General features: G+C 42.8%; 3 protein-coding genes across 3 annotated transcripts; 1 reads left to right on the top strand and 2 right to left on the bottom strand.

Moving 5' to 3' along the window:
* Positions 1-5,596: 5,596 nt before the first annotated feature.
* Positions 5,597-11,548, bottom strand: gprin3b (GPRIN family member 3b). The gene is made up of 2 exons (XM_060047514.1): positions 10,761-11,548; positions 5,597-8,933 (listed from the first exon to the last, which is right to left on the bottom strand). Exon 2 carries the CDS (start codon positions 8,848-8,850, stop codon positions 6,421-6,423), a length of 2,430 nt encoding a protein of 809 aa, XP_059903497.1. The 5' UTR covers positions 8,851-8,933; positions 10,761-11,548; the 3' UTR covers positions 5,597-6,420.
* A 1,501-nt stretch (positions 11,549-13,049) lies between these two features.
* Positions 13,050-19,971, top strand: elmod2 (ELMO/CED-12 domain containing 2). Its single transcript, XM_060047518.1, has 9 exons — positions 13,050-13,416; positions 14,294-14,441; positions 14,779-14,807; positions 15,572-15,669; positions 16,195-16,324; positions 17,137-17,270; positions 17,828-17,896; positions 18,069-18,202; positions 18,558-19,971. Exons 2-9 carry the CDS (start codon positions 14,297-14,299, stop codon positions 18,713-18,715), a joined length of 897 nt encoding a protein of 298 aa, XP_059903501.1. The 5' UTR covers positions 13,050-13,416; positions 14,294-14,296; the 3' UTR covers positions 18,716-19,971.
* An 81-nt stretch (positions 19,972-20,052) lies between these two features.
* ucp1 (uncoupling protein 1) lies at positions 20,053-24,274 on the bottom strand. Its single transcript, XM_060047517.1, has 7 exons — positions 24,118-24,274; positions 23,714-23,850; positions 22,885-23,089; positions 22,364-22,561; positions 21,860-21,961; positions 21,006-21,186; positions 20,053-20,544 (listed from the first exon to the last, which is right to left on the bottom strand). The coding sequence occupies exons 2-7, from the start codon at positions 23,837-23,839 to the stop codon at positions 20,430-20,432; spliced, it is 927 nt and encodes a 308-aa protein (XP_059903500.1). The 5' UTR covers positions 23,840-23,850; positions 24,118-24,274; the 3' UTR covers positions 20,053-20,429.
* Positions 24,275-25,251: the final 977 nt, after the last annotated feature.

The raw sequence follows: 25,251 nt of genomic DNA, 5'->3' as shown, positions 1-25,251 counted from the left end.
GCATGCTGTCACTTTCCCGCTATCCATCTGTCATCCCAGGGTATTACAACTTTGTCAAAAATCAACGGATTGAAAATTGATGAAAGAAACATGTCATTTGCCAAGAAAAGGAAGGTCAACCAGGAGAACCGCCAGTTTAAAACTGAATGGACCGATAAGTATTGCTTTTCTTTACCGGACCATGCCAACGCAAAGCCGACATGCTTAATGTGCAAGCAGACCGTGGCTGTCATTAAATCTGACAACCTGATACTTTAACTGTTTGCATGCTGCCAGCTTTAATGGAAGTTTCCCAGAAACATCTGAGCAATGCAAACAAAAGATTGCAAGCATGTTGACATCATACAAGCGGTCAGTTTTAACCATATGCAAAACGGCATCGGCACAAGAGAGCACAACAGCTGCTTCATTGCATGTTTCCTGACGGCGAGTGGACTGCAGAGGCCAAAAGGCTTGTGCTATCCACAGATTAGGCAGCTTAGTTAATACTCAGGGTATTAAGTTTGTGACAATGTAAGTGCCTGTTACTTTGTTTCCTTTATTTATATGGGTAGATCAAGCAGAGCTGTGGTTGTGGTAAAGAGGGAAGTCATGCACGGGGTGTATGCTCAGATACTCAGGCAAAATAAACAAACTCATTCCTCATTCCTTGCATTCTCATCGATGCACCATTCCTGGATGCTATTTAAACCTAATTGATCTAGCCCTCCTGCATTATCGCTAAAACAGTAATTATAATTAAAGCTAAATTTGCACATAAAAATGGCGAATTAGAAAAATGAAACGACATTTCGGCCCTTGGTATGGCATGTTTGACCAAATTTGGCCCTCTGGAAAAACTAATTGGGGAACCCTGCAGTAGACCAACCGTTTTTCTCTTTTATTAGGTTTGCAGTGGTGAATTCCCTTACGCACTGCCTGTTGTCTTTTGAGCATTGAAGGCTTTCAGAACAGCAGTTATTTGTTGTAAATATCTTCTTCTGCTGATAAATAAGTTAAGGTACACCTTCTCGAAATTGGAAAATGTTTCTATATATTATATTATTAGTAATAAATTATCTATATTACCTACATTATACATAATGTATATGTTCTGTACGTATGGATTTTTTAAATATGCTTGACCTACCTGATATAAATAAGAGTGTGAGAGTGATCATGATGAATTTGAATTAGAGTATTCATGAAGCAAATGCGTTACCTATTTATGTATTTATTCTCCTCCTCCTTTATGCACCAGTCATTTTTTTGTATTAATATCATCATGAATGATGGCTAAATAATACTAAGTATTCTGGGATACGGCCAAGGAAGCTCAGTCCATATCAATTTCCCGTGAAGGTCACGGTGTGTACATGCATCTGCATTGTAATGGCCGACCAAAAAATTGTCTAAATGTCAAAGAATACTTAAATGTTGAGGGTTGGGGAATGGGCATGCATAGCTGTGTGTAGACCAGTGACACTTGATATGGTGTTATCTTGACCACTCTGTGTAGAAGCTGAAAATAGTCAGAACTGATGTTAGCACTACTATATGTGGTCCTAATGTTTGCTTTATTATTGTGTGGTCTATTAAACTAGAGAGGCATAGACAGACAGAGAAATGCATTTACATCAACAGGCATGAACCCATTCTGTGGTGAGTTGCTGGGCAGATGTCAATTGGACGAGTGGTGCGGCAGCAGATGGAATCACACAATGTTAATGTTCACACCGGAAAGTGGGCAAGCCTTAATGGGTAAGCCTACAGAAAGCACTCAAAATATGTATATCATTCATAAAATGTCTCCAAAATAGTGTTAAGGTGGAAGACAGTTGCAGCACCAACCGACGGAGGAAGAGGAGTTGTATTAAGAGAGAAAAATATAAGAAGCATTTGGGGGGAAAGTGGGAAGAAGTAAAAGGAATTGTTCAGTCTTCTTTTTGTCTAAACATTAAGTGAATGTCAAAAACCAAATGCTACTAACATAGATATTACATGGCCAATAAGTGGCGGACTCAGAGTGTTTGAAGGGCAGGGGCGAAAAAATAAAAAGGGCACATTCTGGACAACATGGGGCCCCACCAGCGGACACAGTGGCTTTTCTAACTTGATGGTGTTTTGTTCCCCCAACGGAGCCTTAAAGGCAGCGCTGCCTGGAAGGTCCTATCCCCTAACCTTAGCAAGCGCTGCCTTGAAGGTCCCATTCGGGGCACTTGTTACATCTCCATGTAGCACTTAAAAGAATATTTGGGCTCATAATTTAAGCGGGGGGTCTGGGGTTCTCCCCCAGGAAAAAATTTGCTTCAAAGACACTGTTTCCCCTTATTCTAACGACTTTATAAACACCAAAATTAGTTGTTCACATCATTGTGCACTTTCACATTTTAGCCAAAGAAAGGAGGATGCCTTACTGCTTTCATCTTTACTAACATTTAAGTAAAAATTAGACTGGAGAAAATTCAATGTGCCGCTACCATACAGTCTTTGACCGCTGACAGCCAGCTACGGAAACATTTCAGGAAGTTTTCCTTCATGTTGAGGTGATAGCTGACCATTATCGTCTCTCTTGCATGAAATGACCTACACTTGAATGATCTTGAACGCTCAAAAAATGTATATACATTTTAAACGGATTATGCAAACCGGAAATATTAAGTTTTTCTAATTTGGCATCTAATTGCGCTTTTCCACTATGGGTACTGACATACTCTTAATCCGCTTTTTGCTTCGTTATTCAGTGAAGATTTAAGTACCACTCGATGTAGCTGTTTGTCATGGCGGCGCCACATGAAAGTAACGCGTTCCCCGTTTGTCAGCTACCAAAGGAACGTCTGCACCTCAATAGCTAACTACAACATGTTTTTTTCGGTTTGCCATATTCTTGCTCCAGAGGGCACATCATCATCATCAGGGGCAACCTAGGGCACTCATTAATTTTTGTTCACGTGTAAAGGGCAGCGAATAAGGCCTAAAAAATATATAAGTTTGGTTCCTGTTGGTTGTCAGTTGAGGTCATGGGTCGGTAGGGAATGTATTTTATTTTTTTATTTTATTTTTTCCAGCGGCAATGAATGATAGGTAAGTTGTTTTCATTTAAAAACGGGACAATTCGCTCATCCTTGTACAGAAAAAGAGGGGCTGTACCAAACGTAATTATAGTTTGCATAAAAAAAATAAAATAATTTTTTTAAAGCTCATAAAATAATTTGGGTCGCACATAAATTGACAAGGTCGGTCGGAAACCGGAACCAAACAATTATTTTTTTTAGGCCTAAGGCACTTTCTCTCATTTTCACCACCATAGAGGGCACTTTAGCACACTTTTTCAACCATGGGGGCACCAGACGGGCAGAAGGGCACTAGAAGGGCACCAGACGGGCAGAAGAGCACTAGAAGGGCACTATAAGGACCAGACGAGCAGAAGGGCACTATCAGGGCACTATCAGGGCACTAGAAGGGCACTGGAAGGGCACTGGAAGGGCACTAGAAGGACCAGACGGGCAGAAGGGCACTATCAGGGCACTAGAAGGGCACTAGAAGGACCAGACGGGCAGAAGGGCACTATCAGGGTACTAGAAGGGCACTAGAAGGGCACTGGAAGGGCACTAGATGGGCAGAAGGGCACTTGAAGGACCAGACGGGCAGAAGGGCACTATCAGGGTACTAGAAGGGCACTAGAAGGGCACTGGAAGGGCACTAGATGGGCAGAAGGGCACTAGAAGGGCACTGGAAGGGCACTATCAGGGCACTAGAAGGGCACTAGAAGGACCAGACGGGCAGAAGGGCACTATCAGGGTACTAGAAGGGCACTAGAAGGGCACTGGAAGGGCACTAGAAGGACCAGACGGGCAGAAGGGCACTATCAGGGTACTAGAAGGGCACCAGATGGGCAGAAGGGCACTTGAAGGACCAGACGGGCAGAAGGGGACTATCAGGGCACTAGAAGGACCAGACGGGCAGAAGGGGACTATCAGGGCGCTAGAAGGGCACCAGATGGGCAGAAGGGCACTAGAAGGACCAGACGGGCAGAAGGGGACTATCAGGGTACTAGAAGGGCACCAGATGGGCAGAAGGGCACTTGAAGGACCAGACGGGCAGAAGGGGACTATCAGGGTACTAGAAGGGCACCAGATGGGCAGAAGGGCACTAGAAGGACCAGACGGGCAGAAGGGGACTATCAGGGTACTAGAAGGGCACCAGATGGGCAGAAGGGCACTTGAAGGACCAGACGGGCAGAAGGGGACTATCAGGGTACTAAAGGGGGCACTAAAAGGGCACCAGACGGGCAGAAGGGGACTATAAGGGCACTCATTAAGGCACGTCATTGAATTTTCTTGTTCTAGAGGGCACATCATCATAATTTATTGTATGAAGGAGCATCCTAGAGGGCACCTAATCATGTTTTGCACGTGAAAAGGGCAATAAGGCATTTCCTCTCGTTTTCGACACTCTTGAAGGGCACTTTAGCGCGCTTTTTCAACCATTGCCCCCCCCCTGAGTCCGCCACTGACATTGTCCAACAGCTGTGAAGGGGTAGCCTACTCCACCTTCAGTCAAGACAATTGCTAGGCCTACGCTCCCATTAAACCGTACAATAACAACCTGCGGTTAAAAAAATATTAAACAAGATAACATCCTACCTCACATTACCTACATGGAACGTTCCGGCGATCGAGGTGAGCCGGTGACTAATTGAGTGTAAGATTTAATTGACACCTTAACATCGAGACCGGTAGATGTTTTTACTTACAGGGATCATCGGAGAGGTCTCTGCACAGGCTGCAGAATCCCCGTTGAGACTCTCGTTACACAGACTTATATTATTAAATAGAGGGCCGTGAAAAAAATGGTGATCCTCCGAGGCAGTTGGCTGAGAAGCACTGGCACTCATGTGACGCCCAGGTCGTAGAGTAAGATTCAAATGATGATTCATTCAGCTGCATGCTGAAGTGATCGAGGTGATATTTGCTAACCAACATAACCTTAGTGTCAATTAAATACACAGCTCTATTTTTTTTTATCCAAATAAAATAAACACAATTATAGATAATAAATAGATAATTTCATTCACACAATAGGCCTACTTGAAATAAAGTTATGAATTTGAACTAGGATTAAATATTGGGAATTCAACACCTGATAATCAAGGATGCTCGTATATAGATGCACACACGCACGCACGCACGCACGCACGCACGCACGCACGCACGCACGCACACACACACACACACACACACACACACACACACACACACACACACACACACACACACACACACACACACACACACACACACACACACACACACACACACACACACACACACACACACACAAACATGCATGAGGGCACACAGAAGCTCTTGTTTGGCCACTTGACAGCTGTGCTAAACCAGGGTTTTAATTATCAGTCTGTTTACTGAAAACATCTTTCCTTCATCCAGAAACCCTTTGTGACAAATGCCCTAATTAAAAGCACCCTGTAAATATATTTGACTCCAGCTGACTGGGGAACTGTTAACTGTTGTTGTAAAATGTAGCAGTATTGTGACACTTTAAATGCATCAACTCTGATGTCTCCCAGAGTAAAAAGCATGTAGCTGAGACCATGTTGTTGTGTTTGTTGTTGTCTTTAATACAAACCAGGGGGAAAGCAGCATGACGGTGAGGCTTGTAATAAAGCAGTTTCTTTTTGTATGACATAAATAAATCTGAAAATAAAACATTGACATTTGAAATGCAGTGTGTCTATGGACACCTATATAGGACGCGATGATAAACACATTGCATAAAATTCAATAAGACTTGATATTGATGTAAGTGACAACAACATGTGTGTAACCTGTGACATTGTCATGTAATATTTCAGTATGGACTTAAGTTAACAGTGTGGCAGTTAACAGTGACAATTGCAGCTAAAATACATGCATTACAATAATTATTGCCTTTGACATTTTAAATACTATGTAAACTCTTTTCTCTTGTTCCTTAAATATGTTCTACTTCTTTATTTCATATTCATAGTAATATCATATTCTTACATTTAATCATCTTCAAATGAGCAGTGAATTCTTCCTAAAAAAAGATTGTAAATGTTATATATTTTGTCACCAAGATAAGATGAGCATTCAAATCATTTGTTGGGACAGGAAACAAATGTGTACCTTACAACTCCTCTCAACAACTAACATGGCCACCATCGTGAATCCATGAAAGCTACGCTAGCTGGACAAGCTAATATTTTTCAGAAGTAAAAAACGTTGTTTTTTTAAATACATGGTGGAGAAAAAAAAACTGCTTGGTGCTCCATTAACAATAAATATTATCACAAATAGTCTTAGTATACTATAACATTCCAGTATGCTTTCAAAGGAAGTTATCCCTTTAGTATTTTAACTCGACATGAATCACTACCCCTGTCTCTAACCCCTCACTCTACTCCATCACTGAGGCTGGCGAGGGTCTCGAACAGCAGTTTGGCCGCCTGACGTTTCGCAGCATGGACCTGAAGATGTTTTGCCGCCTCCTCGGCTTCTTTCTCTCGCGGCGGGGCGACTCAACGGTGGCGGTGATTGATTTCCTCTGAGATGTTTTGGTGACCAGCTTGCGCTCCTGCTCCTTGATCTTGCACTGCAGGTGGCTCTGAATGGCGAAGCCCAGGGACTCGGGGTCAACCCCTGCCCCGTACACCTCCCAGGTCATGCCTTGCTCATCCCACACTACCTCATGCACGCCCTTCTCTTTCTGCTTAGCCTCGTCGTCATCCTCCTCCTCTTCCTCCTCCATCTCCTTCTTCTTCCTCTCCGGCTCCAGACCTTTTTTGATGATACTGATTTCCTTCCCCGAAACTCTCCCGGCAGGCTTGGGCTGGTCTTTTGGGCATTTGGTGCCGGCTTTAGATACCTTTGATTTGGAGTTGGTGTTCATCGGTATCGATGCAGCCTGAATATTAACGGCTTGTTTTGCCTTATTCGCACTCGCAAGCCCTTGACATGGTGGTAATTGAGAAGAGGAAGCCTTTGTGGTGGCTATCTCTGCAGTTGACATCACTGGAACACCCGGTGGATCAGATGGTGTCTTCTTGGACTGTATCATGCTCTGTGAGCTGATTGTAGGGTGGGTCAAAGGGGCCATTTTCCCCTCCCTTGGAGCACTGTGTTCAATGTTGATTTGATAAACGGGTTTCAGGGGTGGGGCGGCGGTCTGCACATGGCTTGCTGCTTGGTTATCCTGCTTTGGGTTGGCCCCTGCTTGGTCATTCTCTGTGTGGACGACCGTATTACCATTTTGGTCGCCGCACATCCCCGCCTTTACGACGGGTCCCTCTGTGTTGGTGTCAACAGTGCACACTATTGAATCGATGTAGATCTGCGAGGGGCCCGTTGGGTGGCGAACAACTCCCGGACCCGGTCCCACGCCACCCTCTGCCTTGTAAAGCACAGCCAGGCTCTGGGCCTCCTCCTGGTCCAGAGGAACTCCGGCGCCAGGCCTGTGGACCCCAGAGAGAGACAAAAGGCTCGGGCTGGTGGATACTGCTCTGCTACACATGTTGGCCACGGCCTGCACCTCCACATCCTGCCGCTGCTTGGTCGGGGTGGAGGCCCCGGAGGTCATGGTGGAGGCCTCGCTGAAGCGCTTGGGGTGAAGCGTGGACAGTCCAGGGACTACTGTTGCGCCAGTCGTACAGGCCTTCTCGGCTCCTTGCCTGAACACCGGCTTTTCCTCCAGCGCCGGAGGCACCGCAGAGAAGCCCCGCTGGGACGGTGCCGCCTGGGGTTTATCTGAGGTGAGCCGAGTGTTGTACGCTGGCGGCGGGCCTCTTTCTGCATGTGTTATGTTTGAATTCAGATCTGTTACCCCTGCACTTTGCCTTCGAGAAGCAGGTGGGAGTTTGGTGGTGCGTGGCACTGCCGTGGTCTCTACCATGGGTACAGGTGGAACCAATACTTGTGTTTTTTGCTCTGCTTTTTGGACAGGTGCTGGGGATACCTTCTCTGTTTTTGACACCTGTGTCAGACATTGTTTTTGACTGTAGCTTTTGTCTGCTAAGCTAGTGGAAAGACCATTCATATTATCTGGCGCTTTAGACCCCAACACCGTGGAAGCAGTTCCAGGACATGTTGTAGTTGATAAAACTCCTCTCTGGCTCTCGGGCCGGGGAGTCGACACTTCAGATCCAGCGTGTCCGGATTCAAAGCCCTTCCCCGACCTTTGATTATTGCAAGGGACGTAACTACTGGCGTTCCCTGAAGGTGATTCCTTAGCTGTGGATGTTCCCCCGCCCTGCAGCAGTGGTTCAGAACAACTCTCTACCGGCGCGATGGGCCCCCTTGCTCGGCAGTCATTTTTAAGCATGTCGACCTTTGATGCGGCAACATCAGACGTCAAGTCAGCCTTAGATACGCCCTGCTTCTCCTTCTCCTCCGGGGTTCGCATTCTCAGTGAAGCATTATGATCGTCCCTCTGGCCATCTGCTGGCGTATTTACACCTCTTCCTGTCGGAGGGGCTCTTGCAGTCGTCTGGTGGTGGCTTTTATCTCCTGTTGCCGCAAGCAGAATTATTTCCTTATTTCCGTTGGTGGATGTGGGGACGTTCAAACCCACAATTCCGGCTTGGGCTCCTTCTTTGGAAGACGGTTGGCTGTTGGCGGTGTTTATAAGAGGAGCAGTGTGAAGTATATCCTCTGTGGGGTCCGGAGATTGGATGGGAGTGGGGTTGTTGTTGGAGGCAGGGCAGACCTTGGACTGGTTCAGGTTGTGATCCTTGGGCAGCTTGGCATCGGGCTCCTTGTTTCCCAGCGGGTCCAACCCGGTCAGCTGACCCACCATCTGAACCGACAAAGTCCCCTTTGGGTTTGTTCCCATAGCTGGTTTCTGTGAGTAAGAGTCTCGTAATCCAAATCTGTGATCCAAAGCGATATCCAGTGACAGGCCGCTCAAGCAATTCCCTAAAGCAGGGAAATTAAATATTAAAATTGGTTTTAGCAGGTGTGTTACTAAATCTGGATGGAGTTATTTATTTATCATTCCATTTTGAACAGAGGCAAACAATGCACTTAAAAATATAGTTCTTCTGTACTACACACACAAACAAACACACACACACACACACACACACACACACACACACACACACACACACACACACACACACACACACACACACACACACACACACACACACACACACACAAGCACACACACATATCACAGATAGAGTGTGGGAGAGAAAGAGAGGACAAGATGGCAGAATCACTTATCACTATAATGCCTTGATTGAAATAGGCATGTGTGAAATTTGAATATTCCTTCCCCTCTGTGATTACGGGATAATGAGACAGACACTGAATTCTGCTAGGCGACCATTCTCATGAATTTCTCCTCCAAGCTTTCAAAGCCACAAATAAACACATTGTGAAGCATCTTGTGAAGATGGAACAAGTAATGTGCTAAAATGCCACAGGAGTGGAATATCTAAAGCGGGTGGCTTTGGAATCTGGAGCTGGAAAATACAAAGATGGATTCTCAATGTCATGGGGGTTTCAGAAACTGGAGCCAAGAGTTTAAAGTGGACCCTCAGTGAAACATGGTTTATGATAATTGATTTTAAGTTAAATCAAAGCTCTTTTGTATCTCATCAATTCCTTTGACAGATTTCATGGAAATAAGTTGACTTTCTAACTGTCGTTTCTAAACATAATATACACATTTGATCTATGATTATATCTCAGGACATTGTCTATCTCTGGTTGGCCCTTATTCTGAAGGCAGGTGAGTCTGAATCTAGATGTCTGTTCATCATTCTTTGTATACCGAGAAAAATGTAAAGCCCAAACATCCAAACTGAAAACATAGCAAAGCACTTTGTAAAGTTGGACCTCTTAATTGGTTAACAGGTTAATTGGTCAATGGTGGATTTTTTCACTCGTCCTACTACATTTCTCCTACTATTGCTACTATAGTATCAGCCTACTTCTACTACTATACGACTGCTACTATCCGCCTACTACTACTACTATTACTAATAATACAACTCCAAATTATAATAATAGCAATGGTTCAGTGCTACTGTTGAATCTATAATAAATAATATAGAGTTAGAAGTAGTATTCAGTTCTTACAAAGAAATTTGAATAAAGGAACCAGGATATGATCATTTAACTGCACATTCATCTAATAGGGCACAAAATAGATTCCCAATGGATTTGATACATTCTCGGTGTTGGTCAGAAAATGTATTGATTGAAAACGTAAGGGGTTCGTTACATTTTTAATTTTAAAATGATTTATTCGGTTTTGGCACACACACACACACACACACACACACACACACACACACACACACACACACACACACACACACACACACACACACACACACACACACGAAGACACACACACACACACACACACACACACACACACACACACACACACACACACACACACACACACACACACACACACACATGTAGAATACAGATATAGGATGGTGAAACTGCCCTTAAACAATTAGTCTACCTAATTATCTCCACTGTGTAATCCGGTAACATAACGGAACCAACGTGAACAGTCATTACAATTAGCAACCTGGAAGAGCAGAAAATGCATACAACGATGGTAGATATTTTATGTTATAGCTGCAGTGCATAGTCGTCCCAGCCTCAATTACCAGTGGTGCTGATTTGACCTTGCGGATATATAATATTCCAATCCAAAATCCAATTAAATAAAGAAAAGACACGTCGACTGCTAGAGAAATTCAATACGCTTACCGTAGGAAGCGGTTTCTCCTGTTAAATCATGTGTGGTGGTGTAGGCTACAGCGTCTGCGTCCTGGCACCAACGACAAGTAGACCCCGGGAATGAATATGAAAATCAACCGTCTATCGGTGACATCAAGCCACGCCTTCTATTAAACCCGATCGGAATGTAGGTCCCGTAAAGAAAATATTGATCATGAACACAGAAAGCTGGAAACTCGGGGAGCACCCGAATACGAGCCACGAGTTAGTGAGTCAGAGACGACAGATGTGTTTTCTTAACTGAGGTCCGTGAACGACATTCCCTGCTGCGCGTACACAGACCATGTCATGCATTGGCGCCGTAATTGAGCTGTCCTCTTCATGGTTTTCGCGCGGTGTCATAGGGATGGACTCCAGTGTTCCGGAATGAATTATGCAGGTGAAGCCTCTGGAATGGATAGATGGGGAAACAATGAGGCTGAAATATATATCAAAAGGTCTGCTGCATCACGGTCCGTTCCCAAACACATAAAGTCAGACTCATAAACATTTCTTGTAGACCTACATAAACATAATACCGTCTGGTTTTCAGCTCTTAGGGATTATTATTTGTCGTAGGCTATATTAACTTGACCCTACCTTACACACACACACACACACACACACACACACACACACACACACACACACACACACACACACACACACACACACACACACACACACACACACACACACACACACACACACACACACACACACACACACACACACACACACACACACACACACACACACACACCAATGTGTGTGTATTCTACATTGATCGCTCATCAACTTGGCTGCTGTACAACATTTGGACTTCAGCAACAGGAAGTTAGGTTTCGGCTGGAACAGGAAGTCAACTTCCCTACCCAACCAGAATAATCAGAATCTAAAACATCTTCAGGAGGGTGACTCTGCAGCTGTACGTGTGTGTTCCTCTTCTTTGCTGCAGTATTTTTCATTTATCTTCTGTGTGTGTATATGTGTGTGTGTGTGTGTGTGTGTGTGTGTGTGTGTGTGTGTGTGTGTGTGTGTGTGTGTGTGTCTGCGCGTCTATGTTCCTCTTCGTTGTAGCTGTGTGTTCCTCTTTTGTGAAAATCTCCTCAACTGACTTCTTTATCACAACACTACGACATTTACAATGTATCTTACTTTGTAGTGATGCACTTACTCCTTCTATGCACTTGACTACCACAAAAACATTTTGGAGACTCCTACAGCTTCTCTTTCTGCACCAATCTCACCTGGAAGACGCTTCAGATGTACACTAAATTATATATGTTAAATAAGTCTCCAACTCCACGAACAACTTCCCGTCTGACAAGAAGGAAGGACCAACTCCCTAAACCCAGAGATAGACGAACACTTGAGCAGGGACACAGAAGAGGGGATCCTTCCTTCCAGGGATGATTAGGATTTTGATAGCTGCATAACAGCATATGTGTAGTATACAGTAATCGCAACAAACAACAGAAACAAAGGTGATTCAAGATTCAACTATTATAAATGGTATTCAACCTAGGTAAAGCAAGAAGAAAGAAGAGATGATAAGAGAAAAAGAAAAACGAAGAGGTATGCAATGTGTGGTTGGCTGGTCTGGGCTAGTGGCCCTGTTGGCTCTGCTGTGGTACATTTATTATTATTGAACACCCCTGCACAGAGGAGGGGGGAGGGCAAAGACTCAAAGTCCTTAAAGCCATCGATTAATACTGTGTGCTACTATGTTGGCTGACCTGCACATTTTCCTGCTTGGTACTAGATAAGGCCCGCTTCACATAATTTGCTTATTGATAGAGATTTTCTTATCGCATAATCTTCCAAATGTTATTTACAGTTCCCAAACAGTTAATCACACAGTATTGACTTACCATAAAAAACTATTACTAAATTTGTACCTCCGATTATCCTTAATATATTGGATTAGGATTAGAGGATTCATTATGTGGCAACACAAAGATGAATTGTTAACAATTTGAATGATAGCACTGACTTCTATAGATTTCTTCTACATTGTTCCGAAAAAGAAAAATTCCAGTCTTACATAGGCTTATATTTACATACATATCAATGTTCAATAACTTTCATTTGCCCTCATCGAAATATCAGACCTGCTCTGGCTATATTTAATTGAATGGTAGTGATGCAGGCGTTTTATAATGTAGTCCCTGGGATTATTTTCATTGAGTAATTTAGCAGACTTGTCCCATGTCCTGCAGCAAACCTGCGGGTCTTCCCCTTTGCCTTTATTATTATTGGATAATGGTGCCATCTTGTGGTGGCATTGTGAAATAAGTACGCAGTGACTGAAAGCTTAATTCAATATTATTCTTTGTATCAAGTGCCAAAGGAAAATCAACCGATCTAATAAATGACAATGATACTATTTCCGTTCAAATAATTTTGGATCGACAATGCATAGAGGTTTGGTTTTCATGTGACGCTGAATGTACACATGGTAGGGTGTTGCTTTATTGCTACAACTAACGTTACTCCCCATTCAAGACTGCCTGGGTGAGCGGCGCGGCTAGCACATCCACAGGAATATAGCCTTCTAACTTTTGTTAAATTTAAATGTACGAAAAATAAACCAATTGAGAAGAACTTCTTAGTTATATCTGGTTACACGGGAAATTATCATCGAGTAAGTTGGCTTTTGCGAGTGAAACCCAAGTAGCTACTTTTATTGTGCTAGCTAGCTAAGCTAACACAACAGCAACCTGTTGTTTATACATGGACAACTGTCGGGGATAACGTTAACATGCCTACTTGGCTGTGCGTATATTGTACTATACGATACACAGTACAACCAAGTAGAGATACAGAATGTGTTATGTTTTAGTAATCATATATTCCGCCCCGGGGCCCTGATTATGAGTCTGAGGAAAGCTATGCCTGTGGCTGAACAACAGCTATTAGCTCTCTGATTAGCATTCTGTTTTTGCCCGGGGATTTAAGCCTAAACTGTTTGTATTTTTGTTGTATTAGTAAGCAGCCACAACACAAACAGGGCCTTATCGTACCTGCTAACAATCGTGTTTGCGTCCAAATGTGGAAAATTAATTAACGTTAGTGTTTGTCCTACTTCTCATTGTCAGTGATGTGTCTAGACTCTGGGTTCAGGAGAATGAGTCACAGCTGGGATAGAGTATAGACTACTGTAGGCCATTGGGTTAACCTTTGTGTGGTAGCCTACATACATCTTAAATGTATTTATTTTATTTTTATTGCTGTAATTAACTGTAATGCTTCCACATTATCGTTTTGAAAATGAAATCGATATTGTTTGTTAATTATTTTTTTTTATTTTTTTTTACAAATCGTTACAGTATATTGCATACCTTGTGTTGAATCGTCTGGATAATACGGGGATGATTCCACAATGTAAAGGCACGTGGAGTTGATGCTACGACTGTCCTGTGGGATTTATTACAAACATAATACTACAATGTTTTGAAAATAGCATTTCTATGTTTGCCTGTAATCTCTGCATTTAACTCTGAACTCTCGTCTCTCCGCAGAGAATGCTGGGCTATATCTGGCAGTATGTCTACTCATCCTTCCTCAGATACTGGTTGAAGTGGGTTGTGAGGCAGGTGTCTGGGAAGTGTGAGCTGCAGAGAATATGTGCTGGTTTCCAGCCAGGAGCAACCAGGACCTCCAAAACAGGTGAACCATGTCACAGTATTATATTATAAGACATAACAATAAGTTAGCCAGGCCAGGTGAATCCCTGAGTAGAAGTGTGTTATAAATGTACATAAGATAGTGGAGGAGACCAGGTAGGCCTACCAAGCTCTATCCCCTAAACATCCACATCCCACCAATACACATGCTAAAGAAAATTCCTGCAGAATTCTTCCAAACTAGAAGTAGCTCTAAACTCTAAAGTCGTTTTAAGTAAAAATTTGAATAGAGGACCATTAATCACGTGAATGTGCTCTTTGACTTCTGCTGTCCACAATCTGTAAGATGCTGTAACTCTTGTTTTTTAATTTATTTCCAGAATATTCTCTTCAGTTTTCAAAGAATAAGGTAAGAATTTCCATAAGATTTCTTCCAGCTCGGTAGTGGTCCTACAGAAAGTGTGTGTGTGTGTGTGTGTGTGTGTGTGTGTGTGTGTGTGTGTGTGTGTGTGTGTGTGTGTGTGTGTGTGTGTGTGTGTGTGTGTGTGTGTGTGTGTGTGTGTGTGTGTGTGTGTGTGTGTGTGTTCATTTTTTGTCTAATATTATATAAAACAAAAGACAGCTGCATAAATCAAGCAGCTCTCATATTCTCCAATGAAAGACAGCAGTCTTTTTGTTGTTTTTAAGCTATGATAGGCTTACAATGGACATCACAATTTATGTTTATCATTTTATCCTATCATTTCCGATTGTCATTTATTTAAGAGTAATAAATAATGGACCAATCATTAGCTTATCCTAAAAGCTTACTTTGCTTATTGTAATCAGTCTGGTTAGTTCCAAGAGTTTTATAAGCGTTGTGGAATATTCTATAAGCATGTTTCGGCTGTTAAAAGTTAAATATTAGTATTATATTGATACCGGTAATCATCCATCTTAATAGTTGTATAATCACATGCTATCCTTACTTTGACTTCACTTCTCCCACCTTTTATATATGCTTGTTTCAACTTTTTTGTTTTCTTGCTTTGTTGTGTGTGTGTGTGTGTGTGTGTGTGTGTGTGTGTGTGTGTGTGTGTGTGTGTGTGTGTGTGTGTGTGTGTGTGTGTGTGTGTGTGTGTGTGTGTGTGTGTGTGTGTGTGTGTGTGTGTGTGTGTGTGTGTGTGTGTGTAGGTTTTGAGAGGATCTTTGCAGACCAGCAGAGATAGTCTGGAGCAGTGTGTGGATCACATTGTTCAGGCCAAGAATGTCAAACCTCAGAAGGATCCCTTGTAAAGACCCTCTTTTACTTCTTCAGATAATATTTCACCTGACACAATCAATGCATCCAATCTCGATGTGGACCTCGACCTGTTGATATTTATTTGAGTTCCATGAAGGGAGGTCGCAATATGCGATAATATCTCTCTTGTATCTATCTTGTAGCTCTAAAGCAGTTTGAATATTTTAATAATTGTATATACTTGCATGATTCTTGCAGGTCTACAATAAATACATTGTACACCTTGAATATCATGTCACATCGATAGGCTAAATACATAGGTGCTTTTATGCTTTTAAAAAATACTTTAATAAAATAGAAATAAATCGGTATAACTTTTCATTAGGCTCCTGTACCCTTCGTTATTAAGGTCATTCTCATTAAGAGATAATGGGAGCATCATTTCGCCCTGCACTTTCTATACAGCACTGCAGGAATGATTTAAATATTCTATGAGTGCATCTCATCAATATGAAGATTTTCTACTGTAACATCCCTAGTTGCCTGCTTCATCCTCCGTCCTCTGCTCCTATAGGTTCCGGAAGAGTCTTCACACCTGTCTCCTCCAGATCACCGGCTACGCCGGCTTGTACACCTGTGTGGAGGATCTCAGGAAGGAGACCTTCAGCTCAGACAACATGGAGCACGAGGACATGCTGTTGAAGGTATGTGTAACAACATCCCCCCATGCGTTCCTTCTTAAAGGGTAATTCCGGTGTAAAATGGATTTGGGATATATTTTGTATGATAACGAGTTGATAGTTAGTTTTGGAGCACAAAAAACGCATTTATAGATGCTTTCTACAGTTGGCTGTTTTTAGCCGATTCTATCAAAACACTATTAACTTGGAACGATGGGGGCACTGGTTATGGTAAAAACAAAATCGCTATTTTAAACCACTTAAAAGGCTAAAAAGAATAGATTGGTTGATTGACGAACACGGAGATTGTGACATCCGTCAGCAACACACAAGCTCTGTGTTCGCCAATCTACTTATCGAGTCTTAAAAACAAAATGGCGTCGACGGGTGATCTACTGATGGTATTGTGTGTATAAAATGTCCTTTTTAATAAACAATCTGTACACTTACAAAGTTCTCAATGCCTCGTTTTATATGTTAACACCCTTATTATACTACCAAAGAAGTGTCGGGCTACTTTTAGCCTTTTAAGTGGTTTAAAATAGCGATTTAGCTTTTTACCATAACCAGTGCCCCCATCGTTCCAAGATTATAGCGTTTTGATAGATTCGGCTAAAAACAGCCAACTGAAGAAAGCGTCTATATATGCGTTTTTTGTGCTCCAAAACGAACGTTTCAACTCGTTATCACACAAAACATCCCAAATCCATTTTACACCGGAATTACCCTTTAATAGCCTAGAACAACATTTGAATATCTCTAGCAATTTAAAAAAAAAATAATAAAATAGTGACATTGATGGTAATAATAACTAACCTTTCCCTTCCTGAATACAGCTATGGAAGCTGTTGATGCCAACAGTGAAACTGGAGTCCAGGGTAACTAAGCAGTGGGGTGACATTGGTTTCCAAGGCGACGACCCCAAGACGGACTTCCGAGGAATGGGAATGCTGGGCCTCACCAACCTTGTGTGAGTAAAGGCACCTGATTGGTGGAGATCTGCTACATTTCTTCTTAGCTGAGTGCTTACTTAGCAGAGAGGAAATGTGCCAAAATTAACCTTTTTAATTTGGGCAATAGTGGCTTGAGAAATGAGATGGCTGAAATAAATTCATATTGAGTCATTTAGCCAATCATTTTATACAGAGGGAAGTGAGGTTGAGAATAGTCAATGCAATGTCAAATTGGGACCAACTACAAAATGTACCATTTTTATGCAATGACGTTTTTCATGTGTAGCATTTAAATAAAATATATGAACCGTCGATACATTATCATGCATCTTAATTGAAGATGGGAAACCAACTTGAAATTGGCATGAACAGGTTATACTTTTTCTTTCATTTTGAAAAATACAGACTTTATTTAAGTGGTTCTCAACCGCAAGCTGATCATGAACTGATTGCACAGAAAATCCATCCAATCAATACTCAGTACATTGTTGCTAGCTCAACGCATGGATGCATGGATCAAGCACTAATCAGCAGTAGAAAGTGAATGTAGCATCTTGTTATTCCTTGGTTGCAGGTTTTTCAGTGAACACTACACAGAGGAAGCCCGCCAGGTGCTCTCTCATGCCAATCATCCCCAACTGGGGTAAGAATATATACGTATATATATATATAATTCACATGTATAAAGATGTGTGAAATAACAATGGTTTGATTAAAATGTTTGTTTGTTTCAAGCTTGATCAAACCATTGATTCGTTGCGCTGATCAGTGGAGCTACAGTGGACCTCTTTCCCTGATGGTGTTGTGTTTTGAAGGTACTCCTACGCCATCGTGGGCATTAACCTGACGGAGATGGCCTACAGTCTCCTAAAGAGCGGGGATCTTAAACCCCACTTTTACAACACAGTCACTGGGAACCCTGAACTGCTCCACTTCCACCATCTGTACTGTGAGTAGACATTCCTGGGTTTGGGTTTAGATCTTTCCGTCCTCTTCTGTCAATATTTGCTCTAGAAACCCTGAAAAATGTTCAAGTTTTTGTGCTGTGCATAGTTGAGTATATTGTAGAGTCTAATAATATATATGTTGGACCCCCTCGACGATGAGATGGTCCATCTCAAGGTGTTGTCCTATTGAAAACATTTGAATATTTAATGTATAAAAAGTAGAAAGGTATGGGATGGGTAGGTAATTGTTCAAATTAGTGGGATGTGGAATAATATCAGACAATTTGTAGAATTGGTTTGACAATTGATACAAATAAACAGTCACCCTCTAACCAGCACCTCATTTCCTTGCTATAGGTTATCTGGCCTACGAGTTTGACAAGTTCTGGGTGGCGTCCAAACCTCAGAGCATCATGGAGTTCAACCACTACAGGGAGAAGTTCCACAGCCAGGTGAAGATCTCGCTCCAGGAGCCAGGGGTGGCCCTCACGCTGACGGTGTCCTCCGAACACTAACCTTCCTGCCGCCGGCCCAGGAGTAATGTAGCACCACGCAATTCCACACGACCATGAAGGTGCTGCTCGCATTATGCTGCCTGAACCCACCAAAAACACCTACGAGTTTACCTGGAGTTTGAAAGGGGACCTCTTCTTCCAGTTGCAATGGACCATTAGTTGGACCACCTAATATTATTGAGAAATATGAAGTGTGTTTGGATTTGAGTTGTGGAATATTACAAATATCCTCTGTGATTTAGTTTTTAGATGGTTGTTATGGTGAAGCCTGAATTGTCCTGCCACAATTGATTGAAGAAGATAAAATAATGATTTGATTAATTATAAATAATGACATACATACACCTGTAATATGGTTGTAGTTACAGATATTGCTTTACTATAAAAAAGGAAAGGAATTGGTGATTTGGCTAGAGCACAGTTGAACCCCTTTACCCCATAAACGATCATTCCAACTAGTTGACTCTTCTGACTAAAGGGTCAACTATTCTGCATTGATTAGGTCTTAGGGCTTCAGCAGCTTTGTATTGTGTTCCAGTGGTAATATTTTGTGCACCTTTCCAGCGGTCCGTGAACCAAATGATGTCGACATTGACGATAGCTATAAAGTGTAAAGTTGCTAGCTAGCTAAAATTTATAATTATGTATTATTTAACTTGAATTTCAAGCTTTTCTCTCACGTATTTATATAAATTATCCCCGACCGGTTGTCATGACTGTCCTGCTCAGGAATTAGATATTTTTGTGCAGTGTTCACAGATTGTGTGTGACGGGCAAGGCAACATCATTTATACCTAGGATGCCTCATTGTGTGGTTCCATCTTCTTTAACCGTGTGCATGTTTTAATGCGTTTCAATTGTTATTGATATACTCTAGACTAGAGACGACTAGAACACAACGGGGAGGTTGTTTTGCTACCTGTTTAAGGGCCCCTGGTATAATGTTGATTATGCCATTGCAAGCAATTGAAAAACAAAGTCATCCCCCCAGTGAGTGACCAATAGCTACAGTGAGTCCACTGCTCTGTACGTCAGGGTGGACCCGTTCACGTCTGCAGTCACAAGAGGGTCGATTTTGAAGTGGATTAGAATGGCGAATTAACATCTGGGGCGGGGAGGGGGGGGGCACTCCAATGTATTCCTGTAACTCCAGACTGTCACTGTTTTCAACGTGATGTGTCCGGAGGTGTACTATTTGTAACGACTGACTGACTTGGCTTGCTGAGAGCTAATAAACACACATTTTGATGCCTTTATTTGAGGTTTGTGTCCAAACTGAATGGAGACAATAGCCCCCCCCCCCCCCCCCCACTGAAGAAAAGCACAATTTCAATATATTATATCAAATATCTTTTAAATGTACATAAAAACAGTGCTTTACATGTTGTGGACATTTCTTTGGGGGCTGGGTACAATTTCAATTTTGGTGGTGCAAAAGCTGCTCTAAATTAGATCCATCACAGGTATTCAAACTGTTCCATTTGTGAGATGTTTGTGTAAATGCCAGTGCAAGTATTTACTCACATAATGACCAGAACAATGTAATAAATACAAATGGGTATAACCAAATTCTATTAAAACGTAAGTTCACTTTCAAGATGTAAGCGGACGGTACATTATTACTTCTTTCAACAAAAAACCAAAGCCAAAAGACGAGAGATGTCGGAACCAAACTGAGATCGAGGCTGGGGGGTTCTGAGTGTTTAGTTCATGCTCAGCTGGGTGTATCCATCTTCTTCTTAGTTGCCATCATGGCTCTCTTGATCTGCTCGAATGACACAAACATCACCACGTTCCATGATCCCAGCCGAAGGAACGAAGGCACAAATCTACAGAGAGAATGAACACAAATTGAAATTTTCACAGGTTTTTTGCACTTTTGCATAAAGCGTGAATTAAGCATTGGGCCTATTTTACGGCATTAGGGGTAAGGGTCAGTGGAAAGCCTATGTAATAATGTGTTAATGAATACCTTATAGACAACATTAGACAACCATTAACTAAGTCGTGTTCACATAAACACGATTATGTAATGATAAAAATACCATTAGTTACTTCATTAACTTTAATGCATTGAAATTAAATGGATAGATCTTAACCCTAACAAATCTGAGCTAATAGACTAACTTTACCTCATGTAACCCTGAAATCAAAAATCATTTCAAACTATACACCTGAATGACAATCACTTGTCCTACATTTCACTTGTTTTTCCAACCTGTAAACAGATTCAGGGTTTCTCTAGGTCTGCTTCTGTGTTAGGTAACAAAGGGAGGGCGATAGTGGTTACCCTTTGTAGAAGGCAGTCGGCCCTTCCTTGGTCATCATGGTCCAGGCGCAGTTGATGGCGCTCTTGTACTGACCGGGAGGGGAGTTCATGTAGCGGGTCTTCACCACGTCCACCGGGGACGCGATCACCGTAGTGACAAAGCCCGCACCGAAGGCAGACACAAAGTGGCAAGGAAGGTTGTCTATGGATCAACAAAACGTCACATCAACCAATTAAGAAACCGTCAAATATATACAAATGGGGTTAGTCAATCATACATTGTATTCAAGATAATACAATTGCGTGACATGAGACTCTTTTGGGTAAATAAGGTACATATGGTATGACCTAAAATCAACCTTTCAACCCTGGGTCTGATATATGGGAGGTACATATAATGAACCAAATCAAAGTTTCAGGGTGATACCATTTATAGTCTGTGACCTAGTTCAATGAAGCATACCCAAGGAAAAACCGGAACTTTTTCCATCGAGGTATACAAGCAGCAACATATTTAAGCCTATTAAGTTTTATATATCCATATCGGATATATAATCAATGCAATGTCCCTTGAGCTTACACCTTTGTTCTTTGCTGACTAGTGCTGAAACCGCTACTGCATATATTTGGCAATCATCCAAACAAGGCAGTGAGATAACAGCAGTACGAACAATTTCCCTTTCAAGGAAAAACACACAATGTCCCCTGCCAGTATGTGTGCTGTTATCGGCCAGGATACAAAAGTCGGGAGGGAGGAGAGTGTGTGCGTGTGTGTGTGTGTGTGTGTGTTTGTGTGCATGAGGGGGGCGGGTGCGGGGTGTGTGTTGGTTTGTGCCCAATCAGCTGTCTCCGCTACTTCACATGTTTTCGCCTACCTGACAGCAGGTTGTGTTTGAGGATGGCTTCTTTGATGAGGTCGTAGGTCACCAGCTCTGTGCAGTTGACCAGCGCGTTTCTGGTGATGTTAGGAAGTGTTCCTGAGGAAGACGTAATGCCAACATAAATTCCACTATAGTACTGTTATAGTGATACATATGTTCATAGAACATGTGGATTTTATTCTGCCATACAACAGGTACTGTAAAGGTGGTGGCTGATACTACATGAGTGCTTGGGTATAAATCATGCATGTGCTTTTAAACACTGCTGTTCGCTATCTCCAAAACCAGGGTTCTGGTTTAATCTGTTTGCCAGACTTCAAATCTTTTTTTACTGAACGCACTGAAGACAAAAACAACCGCTTTAACAACCAAATCGGTTTTAAACTATAACTGTGCACCATCTCACTATCCACAAATTTATCATACACTTGCATCCAAAGCGGCATCTCATTTTTAGACAAAAGTCCTTAACGAGCTGGCAGTGGTCTTAAAACCCACCTTTCCAGAGCCCTCGGAGGCCCTCGTTCATGAAGATGTGTTTGTAGGCCTGCGTGGTGCCGTTGTAGCGCCGCGCCACCCCTTTCAGGTTCATCTGGGCCTGGAAGCGCACCTTCACCACGTCCGTGGGCTGGGCCAGGGACACCGCCATGGCACCGGTGGTGCAGCCCGCCAGGATGCGGATCATAATGCTGGCATCTGATAGGGCAGGTTAACGTCATAAGAGTTGGGTAGTCTGACCATCAACTGAAGATAGGGTTGTAATGTGAAAGGATTCTCATTGATGAAGATACATGTATCTATCATTCATCGGTAGATACAGTTTGTTATTGTTTTATCTATTTAGTGACATGGCTTCTATTTGTTTACTTTCGTTGACGTAAAAAACATTGAACTTCCATGTGACGTATACAAAAACACCAATGCTAAGATACTTTTTGGACTTCATTTAAACTCCTACTAGTAATGAGTAACCGGTAACTAGTTCACAAAGTAGTTACCATGAGACGCCAGCCACTTACGTTCTTTGTCGCCGTTGTAGAAGTTCTTGACGTTATCGTACAGTCCGATCCTGATGGAGGCGAAGCAGACCTGCCTCTGCAGCCCGGCGATCAGCCCGTTGTACAGAGACTTGGGGCCTTCTGTCTTCACCATGGTCGCCATGGTGCCAAACACCCCTCTGTAGCGGATGTTCTTAGCTGCCTCCACTTTCTGCTCACCCTGAATCTGGGGTCAAGGTCAATACATTCATTACAGTTGTTTAGGTGCAGCGTTGATTCATTCATTCATTCAATTCGGATGTGTGATGAAACAAGGGTCAAACCGTATCCGGTTAAATATCCGAAGGGAGTCTGAGTCACTGCTTTTAAGTGGCTCTAAGATAGAGTTTAAGTGATGAGATAAAGATACGGACGATGTGATAATTGAGAGAGAGAGAGAGAGAGAGAGAGAGAGAGAGAGAGAGAGAGAGAGAGAGAGAGAGAGAGAGAGAGAGAGAGAGAGAGAGAGAGAGAGAGAGAGGGAGAGGGAGAGAGAGAGAGAGAGAGAGAGAGAGAGAGAGAGAGAGAGAGAGAGGATAGGCTGTACTGGTATTTTGGGCATGATTTATGTGTGCCCATCAATTGTTCTAACTGACAGTGACCCTACACAATAGCATTGTACAATAACCACAACCTACATTTGGCAACATACAAGAGAAGAGACAAGAGACAATGTCAAACAAACATAACATTAACATTGACATTAACAAGCCTAATAGACAGGAGTTAAGCTACTCAGTCATGCTTGTGTTACTTGGCTAGGGAATCCTTGAATGATCAAGTGCAGAGGGGGGGGTCCCTGGTATAGTACCTGGAGTCTGACTTTGGCTGTGTCCAGGGGGAAGGTGATGAGGTCACCGACGCAGGCTGCTGCCCCCGCACTAATCATCTTCACGGCCAGGGGAGGGGGAACGTCTGAGGGCTTAAATCCTACCATGGTGCCTAGGACTGGGGGAGAGGAACAACCAGGCATACACACATATGTACATACATATGCACACACATACACACACACGCATGCACACACACACCCGGCCACACACCCACACACACAAATGTAAACAAATTATTACGTTTATTTATGTATGTCACAAAGGTTTTTTATCTTAATATAATACATGTTACATTTAAAGGTAGGCAATAGTCTAGAAATCTAGAAGGCTAGAAACCATCAAAAAGTTTAGAGTCATTCATTCAGTAAAAAAGTGTACTTACAGTGTCGAGGGGATATTAGGGGATATTCAATTCCTTGTTATTCCAGGTTGTTGGTTTCAGTTCATAATCCATACATGGCAGTGGTAGGCAGTGTACATCTTTTGCTCTGTATTTATAAGATCTCCTGGTGGCCTTTTTACGACACAGTGTAGGGGGTGGGGTGTGTGTGTGTGTGGGGGGGGGGGGGGGGGGGAGGAGGGCGGTCCTGTGGAAGGGAGCATGGGTCAGAACCAAAGTCCATGTCCGTCAGAAAGTCAATGTTCAATTTAGTTCCAGCCGCCTGAGCTGCAGCACCTTTTGAGAAAAACAGCCCTTGTCAACATCTCTGTCATGGTCACACAGAAGCAGTTGCTTCATTTTAATGATTTAATTCCAAACTTTTCTCAAATGAATTGTAAGAAACGTGTTGCTCATATCCTATGTTCAGGGTTAAGTCGTGTTGTGCAGTGTGTGGGGTTGATAATAATTATTTGGCAAAAACATTCTCTAGTTCTTCAAAACCAATCAGGAACCTTACGTCAGTATTAATGTGTGAAGATAGTCAGATAAGGGTCAAACGATAGTCAAATGGATATGAATGTGACCCAGGATAAGGTTACTAGTACCAGGAATTCAGCTATCAATCTCTCACAGCCTTCGAGTCTACGCTAACAACTGGTCAGCGCTGGCATCGGTTGGCTTCTCTCTCTTCTCTCCATCGACTATAAGGTGGTATCTGTGAGGTTGTCCGCCAGTGTCGGGCTGCTCGACCAGAGGCCTGGTCAACGGTTGGAGTCTGAGGTCTGAGCTGTTCTGGGAACAGGAACTCCGGGACGTTAGTCCTAATATCTGTGAGTTCTTCTGTAACAGCCACAGAAGATAGTAACGGTTCCACTCTTTGACTCATGTTTGGGTTAACTCCAGCAGCCAAAGACGCAGGACAGCGGGACAGCGGGGTGACGTGGGCCGCAGACTGAAGGTCATGAGTGGAGATAAGCAGCTTGCATCACAGGGTTGTTCATGCCTCCCTGTGATTGGAACATGGTTTCCCAATGGCTCTCCCCCAGTAGACAAGCCTCTACATATGTATAAGATCAGAGACCATTCAAACCTAATGCACTCAAAACCAAGGAGGCAACAATGGTAGTTAACAGG

The sequence above is a fragment of the Gadus macrocephalus genome, chromosome 3, assembly GCF_031168955.1.
Source record: "Gadus macrocephalus chromosome 3, ASM3116895v1".
NCBI lineage: Eukaryota > Metazoa > Chordata > Actinopteri > Gadiformes > Gadidae > Gadus > Gadus macrocephalus.
Note: the sequence above shows the minus strand (reverse complement) of the source record. Positions and strands in the feature narration are given on the sequence as shown.

Bases quoted from the DNA above. Each gene is read 5' to 3' on its own strand.
- gprin3b (XM_060047514.1), bottom strand. From the start codon at position 8,850: ATGGGAACAAACCCAAAGGGGACTTTGTCGGTTCAGATGGTGGGTCAG.
- elmod2 (XM_060047518.1), top strand. From the start codon at position 14,297: ATGCTGGGCTATATCTGGCAGTATGTCTACTCATCCTTCCTCAGATAC. The intron at 14,442-14,778 runs GTGAACCATGTC...ATTTATTTCCAG, and splicing joins AACCAGGACCTCCAAAACAG to AATATTCTCTTCAGTTTTCA. The intron at 14,808-15,571 runs GTAAGAATTTCC...GTGTGTGTGTAG, and splicing joins TTCAGTTTTCAAAGAATAAG to GTTTTGAGAGGATCTTTGCA.
- ucp1 (XM_060047517.1), bottom strand. From the start codon at position 23,839: ATGGTAGGATTTAAGCCCTCAGACGTTCCCCCTCCCCTGGCCGTGAAG. The intron at 21,962-22,363 runs GTGGGTTTTAAG...CGTCTTCCTCAG, and splicing joins CCTCCGAGGGCTCTGGAAAG to GAACACTTCCTAACATCACC. The intron at 21,187-21,859 runs GTAGGCGAAAAC...GTTGATCCATAG, and splicing joins CAAACACAACCTGCTGTCAG to ACAACCTTCCTTGCCACTTT.